Source organism: Carassius gibelio, chromosome B2 (genome assembly GCF_023724105.1).
Source record: "Carassius gibelio isolate Cgi1373 ecotype wild population from Czech Republic chromosome B2, carGib1.2-hapl.c, whole genome shotgun sequence".
NCBI classification, from domain to species: domain Eukaryota; kingdom Metazoa; phylum Chordata; class Actinopteri; order Cypriniformes; family Cyprinidae; genus Carassius; species Carassius gibelio.
In genome coordinates, this window is record NC_068397.1 from 11667225 (window position 1) to 11678612 (window position 11388).

General features: G+C 40.5%; 1 protein-coding gene across 4 annotated transcripts in view; it reads left to right on the forward strand.

The window, feature by feature from the left end:
- Positions 1-11388, forward strand: part of cryz (crystallin, zeta (quinone reductase)) — a 47154-nt gene that overhangs the window by 9333 nt on the left and 26433 nt on the right. For 2 of the 4 annotated variants that reach the window (XM_052547771.1, XM_052547772.1), the window contains exons 3-5: positions 10792-10944; positions 11053-11216; positions 11326-11377. In XM_052547771.1, the coding sequence (XP_052403731.1) occupies positions 10792-10944; positions 11053-11216; positions 11326-11377 (369 nt within the window). Of the gene's footprint in view, positions 1-1936; positions 7811-8230; positions 8833-10791; positions 10945-11052; positions 11217-11325; positions 11378-11388 lie in introns of those variants that run through there. The other 2 variants (XM_052547768.1, XM_052547770.1) reach the window with 2 other exon arrangements.

Here is an 11388-nt window from a genome sequence, read left to right on the forward strand (position 1 = left end):
CTTCACTATTGCTTCACTCAATTCTAGATATTGAACTGGGCTTGCCTCACTGGGTAAGAAAAGCCTCTCCTAACAACTCTTCCAGGGGCCGGACAACAGTATCTGGGAGGTGTTGTTGTCGCCATGCGTCATTAACAAAGCTCGCTTGTGCACCGGTGTCCCACAGTGCCTCCATTGGCTGACCATTCATGTGGCAGTTGACCAAGCTGCACTTTCCAATCAATTTAATGAGCTGTGATTCATGTTGGGGTGGGAGATACTTCACACTACAGAGATTGGCTTTTACTGTGGTTGAATTAGATGAATGGGCATTCGATGTGGCAAACCGAGACAGCTGATTAGTTTGTATGCAGCCCCCAGAAAGGATTGGTGACGAAGAATGGGACACTTCAGGCAGGACTACTGATGGCCCTTTCTCAGCAGTCCTTGGTCGTTTCCCGACTGTGAGCTCTGTACTCTTCATCCACGTGACAAATGGCCTGTTTGTCCACATTTGAAGCAGTGTTGGCAATCTTCTCCTACTTTCTCTTCCCTACATTTTTTACAACATCGCTGTCGTTCTTCTCTGTACCGTAAGGATGTCTTATTGTTTGCTTTCATTGCAGCTGTAATCATCTGTCTCATTTCTGTTCTCAGCTCCTCTATGAGCTTTTGGGTGTCTGGAACGTCATTATTGACCTTCTGGCATTCTTTAAATTCCCACCCTTTAACAGTTCTAATTGCCATAGCCATGCCAGGCTCTTTTGCTGACTGCACAGCCAGGGCAGGTGAGTACTCAGATTGTGGGTTGGTATGGAACTCATGTATGTGACTCACACATTTCTCAATACAAAGTATGCTGATTTTGGACTTGCATCCACGGTAGCCTTTTTCACATTCGACTCGGGTAATCCTGCAAACAGCAGCGTACTTGATAAAATCAGTCAGCCCGCCTTGGCTACTGCAATTTTACTCACTGTATATTTACAATAAAACGAAAAAGGATGTTAAATACCAGTGCCTCCTTCCGTTTTTCATTTAAAAATAATAATAGCTGCAGAAATGTACTTAGTTCAGAAAAATGTGTATATATACAGCCATTACAATGAAACAAAATATTATATCAATTGCCTCTTATTATTTTCATTTTAACATATAGATAAATTTAATACAGACCAAAGATTACCTGTTAGATTTACCCAAAACTAATGATGTTTTATGTTTAACCACTAAAGAAACATCAGAGCCAGCGGCAAATATCAGAAGTACTAGCCTATTTTTAAATAGGCGCTGTCTATTTTTTGGCACACTGCCAAAAGAACCAAAAGTTGGTTAAATGACCATGGTGTTGGTGTGCTTGACTGGCCAGCAAATCTATGAGAATCTATGGGGTATTGTCAAGAGGAAAATCAGAAACAAGAGACCAAAAAATGCAGATGAGCTGAAGGCCACTGTCAAAGAAGCCTGGGCTTCCATACCACTTTCAGCAGTGCCACAAACTGATCACCTCCATGCCACGCCGAATTGAGGCAGTAATTAAAGCAAAAGGAGTCTCTACCAAGTATTGAGTACATGTACAGTAAATGAACATAAGTTCCAGAAGGCCAACAATTCACTAAAAAAGTTATTTTTATTGGTCATATTAAGTTTTCTAATTTGTTGAGAGAGTGAATTGGTGGGTTTTTGTTAAATGTGAGCCAAAATCATCACATTTAAAAGAACCAAACTACTTCAGTCTTTGTACATTTAATTTATTTAATACACGAGTTTCACAATTTCAGTTGAATTACTCAAATTAACTTTTCTACAACATTCTAATTGATGGAGAGACGGACTAATTGAGATTCATATATATATATATATATATATATATATATATATATATATATATATATATATCAGTGGCGGCTACTGGTCTGTCAGAGAGGGGAAGCTCATTTTCGGCCTACATCATAAAATTGTCTATTTATTTAAAAGTAATTTCTGCCCTACGTTCCTTTTCAAGAAAATGGTCTGTGACCCTGTCGTACCAACTAGGAGTCTTTTCAAGTGACTTGACCAGTGTCCTCTCAACGGCCAGCAGAGCCAGGCTGCTTAAACGGCCTTGGCCCATTGTGTTTCGGGTGTAGGACTTGAGTCGCTTTAAACAGGAGAAGCACCTTTCTACACCTGCAGATGTAGCGCCAATTGTTGCCACTAATGAGAACAGTTTGTAAAGCTGAGGCATTGCACTGTCCAACTCCATGTCTTTAAGGAACACCAAGTAATCACACAGCTTTCCCCTGTTACCCTGCAAGTCCTGATCTGAATACAGGACTTGAAGTTCTGACCTCAGTCTTCCTGAATCAAAGTGATGGCCATAACTTTTCAGGATACTTTGGAAGGCCTCCTCTGGAAATACCTGTCTCATGTCATCAAATTTCCCTGAATTGACTAATTCTAAGAAGAGAATGCTTTCCAATTTTGAAAAACGTCAAGGAATCTGCTCCAAGATGTTATCAAGGATGGTCATGTACAGATTTCTGTATCGCACTTGGGGATCCTGCAATTGGGTCAGACGGCGCTTTCTCATGGGCTCATCTCGTGGGTCTGATGTGAGATCTGCTGATTTGGCATAAATGGCTTGGAAAGCCCCCTCTGACCTCTTCTCTTTGACAAATGCAAGAAGAGATTCAATTCTGTTCTTGCAGTAAAGAACATCCATCGCCCACTGCTGAACAATATCAAACACCACATCAGTCTCAGAGAAGATTTGTTCATATGTGTACAACATGAACACAAACTCAAAATCCTCCAGTTTCCTCACAAAGCCTTTGGCACAATCCAGTGTATCATCATCCATTGTTGTATCTGCAATGATGTTCTCAAATGTCTGCAGGAGGCCATCATAATTGTTTGCCACAGTGCTCACTATCCGTGATGTGAAATTCCATCAAGTAGGAGCGTTTCTGGGCAACCTTGAACAGCCTGCAGACTCCAGAAAAGATGTCCTCTTTGTGGATTTTGAAAAAAATGTGGCAAATCCAGAGAGTGATGCAAAAAGAATTCTGCACTCAGGCAAGCATTTAGCCCCCTGTGACAGCACCAGATTCAGTCGGTGTGCATAGCAATGCACAAACATTGCACTGGAGGCTATTGCTTTCACTTTGGCCTGCAGATCATTGAGATCTGAAGCCATGACAGCAGCCCCATCATAGGTCTGTGCCACAAGCTTGTCCTTAAAATTGTAGCCATGCATGTTCTCATTTAATATTTCAAAAACGGACTGGGCATCTCGCCCCCCCCGAAACATCAAAAAATCCAATAAAGCGCTCCTGAATTTTACCTGCACTATCCACATAGCAAACAATGACAGAGAGTTGGGCACGGCAGGATATATCAGTTGTTTCATCCACCTGCCATCCAAAAAAGGGAGCATCCTGAATTTCATCTCTGATCTGATCAGAAACGGTGGCTGCAAGAGCAGAGATCAAATCATTTTGAATAGTATGGGACATACCAGAAAACACAGTTGAGGACTCGAATTGTGTGGACAGGACAGAGTCATATTTAGCTAATGTTTCTGTGAACTCCCTGTAATTCCCCTTGTTGGATGATTCACTACTCTCATCATGTCCCCTAAATGACAGCTCCTGCCGGCCAAGCAAGGATGTCACATCAATAAGGTGGTTTAGGAAGGCCTTGTTTTGTTTGACTATTTCATTATGTTTAGCCACTTGAATGCGAGCACCTTCATTTATTGCATGCTCAACCCTGATCCTGCCCATGCAACTTAATCTTGCACATGCACTCACATGTTCATTGCTCTTTTCATGTCTTTTATATGCCCTGTCAAAGTTAGACAGATCTCCAAACCCCACCTTTGACCAAACAACACATCCGTGAGATGGTTTCATCAAGAGGCATGGCCAGCAGTACATTTTATTTGTCACAGCACTTCCAGTCAGCCAGCTAACTTTGTCATACCAGGAGAGCTGAAAAGACCTGTTATTTTTCCCTATCTTTTGCACTAAATCAATCTTAGGTGTTGATCTGCCCTGCTGTTTAATTCTAAGTTTTTCCTCGTAAGGAACACTTTCAAATGGCTTTGCCAAAATCAGGTCGACAATATTAGCACCGTCTGCCATCGTTTCACCCACGACGCTAGCCTAGCCTACTAACGTTATATGAATGAATGAATGAACGATCTAAAAAAAAATATATTAAACTCTGTAAAACTGAAACAAGGAATGTGGTGTATAATTGTGTGAAATGTATGATAAAATTCAAGCAATTTCTCCCAGCAAATTTCAAAGAAATAGGTTGCAGCAGTTTTTATTTTGACTAAACTTGAGAAATCCGCGATGGGACTGAGCGCGAATAGCTTCAGTGATTCCTTATAGTACAGAATCGCTGTCAGTCAAAAGGAGATGCAGTCTTTCGACAGACCCTCCAATCATCACGCAGAAGCTCAGAGTCCGGGCCAGCCCACTTCCCATTCACCCTTAGAGATGCTGAGCGTCCGTGGGCGGGACATAATCGTAGCGTTTATCCAATGATCGTCTAGTTTCGAAGTGCTGAAAAAAAAACGTTCAAAGCAGCCCCATTGAAGGCAATGGACGCTTGGCTTCAATAGGGAAATGCACTGTGACGCTGCGGGAATGTATGAGAAGGAAATTGAGTCAGCCGACCTGCTATATGTAACTGATCCTGAGCGAACTCGTCTTTGAGATGAACGTTTTCTAACGCATTTTTAGTCAATAAAAATTCCCTTGCAGTCTTAAAGAAATCGCCACTGATATATATATATATATATGTGTGTGTGTGTGTGTGTGTAATTATAAACTCTTCTACTGCTGTACAGTTTACAAAGGTTTTTGCTGAACTCTCAGCAGGTGGCACGACACAGTATTCTGATTTGGATGGTTTGGTCGATTAGTTTTAATACATAATTTACTGGGATATAAAATTAAATTGCTAAAGGAAGCTAAAATCTGAAAAACAGCCTTGGATTAATAGAGAGGTTTGTATTCTATGGAAGGAGTGTAGAAGTGCAGAAAGAAAAGATGCAGTTCCCATGCAAATGTCTAAATATTTTTCCAATGTGATTTCTCAAAATTACCATTGTCCAAAGCTTTTGTTTTCTACCGTTAATTATGTATTAAATCGTCCTTCTGGGATTGGTGTTGGTCATACCACAAGAGTTGTGTGAGAAGTTTTGCTGTTTCTTCATAAAATTGCTTGCATTAAATCTCAGATTGTAATGAACACATCACAGAAGGTCTGGTATTTACCTTTGGGTCCTGGTAAATTTTCACATTTCCATCCTATCTCAGACTGTTGTCTATCTGAGTTGTTGAGCATAGTGTCCAGTTTAAGATTGACCACTTGCTCTCTTGAAGTTATACCAACTATGCTACTAATGAAAGTGTTGGACGCAGTTGCACCAAATATTATTTATGTTATCAACATTTCCTTACAGACAGGTTCAGTTATATCCTGTCTGAAACATGTAGTGGTTCATCCACTGCTAAAGAAAGCAATTCTCTATCCTTCTGATTTTAACAACTATAGACCTATTTTGAAATTGCCATTCTTGTCAAAAGTATTGGTGAAAGCTGTTTTAAATCAGTTATCACCTTACTTAATTGAAAATAATATATTGGATCCTTTTCAGTCTGGTTTCAGATCTAAGCATATCACTGAATCAGCTTTGTTAAGAGAGTTAAACAACTTTTATTTTTATACTTATTATATTTGTGGATACAGTTTTATATTTGTGGATGCAGTTTTAGTACTGTTGGATTTAAATGTGGTGTTCGATACAGTATATCACTGTATTCTTTAAACAGGTTAAAAACAGGTTAGATTGGTTTGAATCATATTTTACTGCGAGGAGTTTCTCTGGACATAGGTCAGTCTCATTCATCAACTGCTTCTGTTACTGGTGGGGTGTCACAGGGCTCCATCTTAGGCCTGATTTTGTTTGCTTTATGTATGCTCCCTCTTCGTTACATTTTTGAGTCTCACAAGGTCCCATATCACATTTATGTGGATGATACTATATAATTGTAAATGTCAATTAAAACTGGGTCAAACTCCTTATCTGACTTGCTTGCTTGTGTAAACGACATCAAAAGCTGGATGGGTGATCATTTTCATCAAGTCTATTTGGTTCCCTCAATTGGTTAACAGCATGTCCTCTAGTTTAGGACCCTTACAAGCAAATATCTGTACTCATGTAAAGAATCTGGGTGTTGTTTTTGATTCAGAGTTAAAATTCGACAAGAAAATAAATTCTGTTGTTAGAACTAGTTTTTTTTTTTTCAGGTTAGGGGTTTATGTAAGCTGAAATCTCTTTTATCTTTTAGTGATCTAGAGACAATTATTCATGCCTTCATTTCAACAAGGCTTGATTATAGTAATGCTTTATATGCTGGTGTCAACCAGTTTTCCCTTTCTTGTTTGCAGCTTTTTCAAAATGCTGCTGCCCGCTTCTTAATGGGGAAGCAAAAGAGAGAGCACATAACCCCAGTCTTTTTTGCACATTTACATTGGCTACCAGTTAAATGTAGAATTGAATACAAGATTTTATCGTTTGTGTTTAAAACCTTCCATAGTTTGGCTCCAGTCTACATCTCAGACCTTATCTGTTCATGCTCACCACAGAGATCTCTTAGATCATCCTCTGATAATCGATAAACTGACCCATTGTCTCATTTGAAATCTGTGGAAATTGTTACCTGTTAGGTTATCATCTTCTTTATCTGTACATATACATATATATAGATTATTTACTTATGTATTTATTTTTGTTAGGGGGAAGACATTATAGAATTATAGAATATTTTTAGAATATTTAAATTGAACTAAAGGAATGATAAAGACATTTATAATGTTACAAAAATGTATATTTCAGATAAATGCTGTTCTTCTGAACTTTCTATTCAATAAATTTATATTCAAGAAACCTTAATAAGTTCTACTCAGCTGTTTTTAATATAATAATAATACATTTTAAATTTTGAAATCCCAGAAATAAATTATATTTTAAAATATATTCAAATAGAAAGCAGTTATTTTAAACAGTGAAAATATTTCACAAAATTACTGCTGTATTTGTTGTCTTTTGGATTAAAAAAACAGGCTTGGTGAGAAGAAGAGAAATCATTAAAGGGAGCATAATACACACAGTTTCACCCAATCTCATGTTAATCTTGAGTACCTATAGAGTAGTACTGCATCCTTCCTATCTCCAAGAATACTTTAGTTTTGTCATTTTTATAAAAGAAAGATACAGCTCTACGGTTCTCTCCAGAAAAAGCTGAGCTCCTGGAGGAGTGCTGTGGGCGGAGCTAAAGAATGACGAGCTCTTGCCAACAAAACAAGACATTTTACAAGACAAGTTTCACTTATCTGCAGTTCTGAATCATGAACAATATCTTTAATTGAGAGTGAGGAGTTGTCGTCATGTTTCAGAGCCCCTCCCCTTGATATCATGGTATCTTGTGGGATCCCCACACTCTCCGTCATGTTGGCAGGATTCCGGCAGCAAAACATGATTACGTTTACATGTGTTGTTAACTCAGTAGTAGAGGAGGTTCTCACAATTCCGCACTGTTTTACCATGCCTGAAAGTAACTGTTTCGTCAAAAACTGCTCCAGTACCTCACACGATACATATGGAAAACACAGGAACAATGGAATGCAGTTTTTTAGGTTACTGAAATGGACACACCATCAAGGCACAAGCTTCTGACCTGGCGAGGAGATGCCAGATTGCTTGTTTGGCTGCAATAAGAAGAAAGGACCTTACTTTTGATGAGAGTGTGTTCTCTGCATTTTCACTTGGGTACGTTCTCTAAAAAAAATTTTATGTTGCTGTCTCTTAAAGCTACGAAGTGTAGGTTACCTAATATTGTTGCAAACCCTGAAGTGCATCTGAAGTTGCTGCCTAGCTAACTATCTAACAAACTGTTGCCTCTTCGAAAATGTTCAATGGCCAACCATTAATGTTAACTAAAAAGTAGTTGAGATTCTTTATGACATTATGCTACCTGTTAAATGTAGTGCATTTGTCTCTGTCTCTTTGTTCTCTACACCAGTTGTTCCCAACCTTTTTGTCTCGTGTACCCCCTGAGCTCTTTTGTCATACCATGAGTAGCGTTACTCTCTCAGGCTTTTTTTTTTTTTGCATGTGTTTTGCGATGGATTTGTCACTGTAAAGCATTGATTACATTGTTTTTTTCATAATCAAATTATTCTGTTGTAGGTAAACCATTATATGAGATGTTGGAGAACCACCCTGACTGGACATCAACACCAGCCCAGGGCCAGCAGCAGTCGCCATAACCAGCCCAAGACCACCAGGACATAGAATATGGACTCTGCACATCAAGACGAGATGTTATCAACAATATTTTGGAAGAAAACAGAGAGCTGAAGTGGGAGCTTGATGAGTACAGGATGAATGAGAACTTTCTGAGTGGAGATGATGACACAGTGAAGTATTACATGGGGCTTCGAAACTTTGCATTTTTCCAGATACTTATACTCACCCTCACTCCATATCTGCCTCAAGGTAGGATGAAGAACCTCTCACCCTTCCAGCTTTTCCTATTGATTTTAATGCGCCTCAGACTAGACCTTCCAATACAGCACCTCAGCCATCTGTTTAGAGTTCATAGGACAACAGTCGCCGATGCCTTTCACCATAACCTTGGAGTGATGTATGCACAGCTGTGTCCATTGGTGCACTGGCCAAGCAGGGAATGCTTATTTACCAGTATGCCACACCAGTTTGTGGAGTCATTTGGGAAAAATGTGGCTGCCATTGTGGACTGCTTCGAGGTGTTCATCGAAAAACCCTCAAATGTACTGGCAAGGGCACAGACTTTCTCTCAATACAAACATGCATACACCATGAAATACCTAATTGTGATAATGCCCCAGGGTGTCGTTTTCTTCATATCGAATGGGTGGGGTGGGCGCACAAGTGACATTCATATAACTAAACAAACTGAACAAACTGTTACCAGGTGACATTGCGCTGGCAGATAGGGGCTTTAATATAAGAGAAAGTGTGGGCATGATGTGTGCTGAAGTGAAAATACCTACATTCACAAGGGGTCGTGCACAGCTGGAGGCGAAAGATGTTGAGGAGACTAGGTCCATAGCACATCTCAGAATTCAAGTTGAGAGGGTGATTGGTGTTGACAAAAAAAAAAAACACAGGTTTGCACTTGTTGATCTGTGTTCTGGTGTGCTGTTTGGGCAGTGTTTACCTGCCTCGCTGTCTCCTCGTGTCTGATTCCCCAACTGGTGGCAGCTGTTTCTGGCCCACGAGTTGAGTAACACACCCTCTTTACGATGGAGAGAGATGGAGAACTGAGGTCTGTTCCATAGACGCTATGCATCGAGAATGGCCGTGACTCTCCCTGCCCATGCAGCAAACCAAAGGGATGACGTGTGCTGTCCTTGTCCATCTATCCATCTGCACTGCCTGTTCCTCAGACACATCTGCAATGATCTTTATGGTCTGACAGTGCTGTTGCAGTGCAGGTAGGTCACTCCTATTAAGGCCAGTTCCATTAACCAGAGACTGTAGGCTCCGAATGGGCATAACAGAATCTCTAAACAGCTCACAGTAGTCAAGGAGCACACTCAAAATGGCAAATCCTGTGCCCGTCATGCTGATTTGCCGGTAGAATAATGCCAGCTTTTCTGGTGTTGGTGGTTGTTGTTTTGGCCATACATGTTCTCTGCGGTGGACTGTTGTTGGTCTCACCATCAGTTTGTCTGTCCAGAGATCTGTGTGTGGCTGTTGCAGATATAAAATTGATCTGGTGACTAACCTCTGGTTGCACCTTGTTGATGCTGCTTGGGAGCGTCCAGTACGCCAGCTCATCTGTGACCATGGCCTTCTCCTTTAGCCGCATGTGAAACACACACTAAAACGCATGTGAAGAAACTTACCTTGGCCAGGACCACGCTGTTTTCACCACCTGGAGGCTTGAAGATGGCCAAGTCCTGAACCCAGCCACTGTAGAATGCCTCGTAACTTTCCAGAGACTTGTGACTTTTAAACTGCTGCATTGTGTAGTAACTTACACCAAAAACAAGATAATTCATAAAGATAATTCATAATGTCAATATATAATATAAAATAAATGCCCAAAAATTAAAGAGCTCTGGAATGTTTAGTCGTGCCTCCGGCTCAGACCCCACCCAAATCAACCCATTTCAGCACGTGACTCCTCACTCTCAAAAGCTGGGACCACTCCCTCTTTCAGTATGAAACAATGTTCAAATCCAGCAAACTCTGTTGCTGCGCCGGAAAAACCAATTGTGTCCACATTTTACATAATGCTGGTTTCTTTAAAAAGCTGAACAAAGTTATTTTTCCCTTGCAACCAAAAACACTTCTTTGGAGGCATTCTTCCCGAGCAAGTCTAGTGCAGCACTGCCACTGGATGAAGCTCGTTGATGGGCATGATCTCGCTCTGGTCGATTTGTGCGCGGGCACATTTTTCCTGGGAGAAATGCCCATGTAAGGAGTTCCACCCTCGTCTACAGTACGTCATAAAGAGCCATGATTGAAAAAAAAACTATCCAAAACTTTTTTTAGTGAAACTTTGTCTATGCTTAGCATGAGAATCAAACTTTTTAACAGTGTAAAAAACCCTGAATGCATGAAACAGCATTGCCCCCCCCCCCCCCCCCCCCCCCGTTTTAAAAATCTTACTGTTAAAAAAAAAGTTTATATATATATATATTTAAGTTTTATTTTTTATTTTTTTGAAAGGAAGTTGTAAACCCTTTCTGCATTTGTAGGTTCTGATTCGAGTCCATGCATGTGGCATAAACCCAGTGGAGACATACATCCGCTCTGGATCCTATGCTCGAAAACCCAGCTTGCCCTACACTCCTGGATCAGATATTTCTGGTGTGGTTGAAGCTGTTGGGGATGGCGTTTGCCTCTTAAGGGTGCCTTGATTTTATGTGTCAACTTGTGACCCTTCACAAGATCTTGCACACTGACTACAAGTTTACATGTTTGCTTTGCATGGGTTGCAATCTTTTCTGTTTTCACAGACAGGTGACAGAGTTTTCACCACAGGCACAGTGACAGGAGGATACGCTGAGTTTACTTTGGCTTCAGAGGACACTGTTCACAAGCTTCCTGATACCCTAGACTACAAACAGGGTGCAGCTATTGGAGTCCCATATTTCACTGCATACCGGGCTTTAGTTCAAAAGTAAGATTTTGTAATCTTTGTTGTAGGGCCTTGAATGAGGTCATGGGTATGGCACTGCATGAAGTGTCTGGAGCTATAGAAATGCATTATAATACTTTTTTCTAAACAGGGCTCATGCCAAAGCAGGAGAGACAGTTCTTATCCATGGAGCCAGTGGTGGGGTAGGATGTGC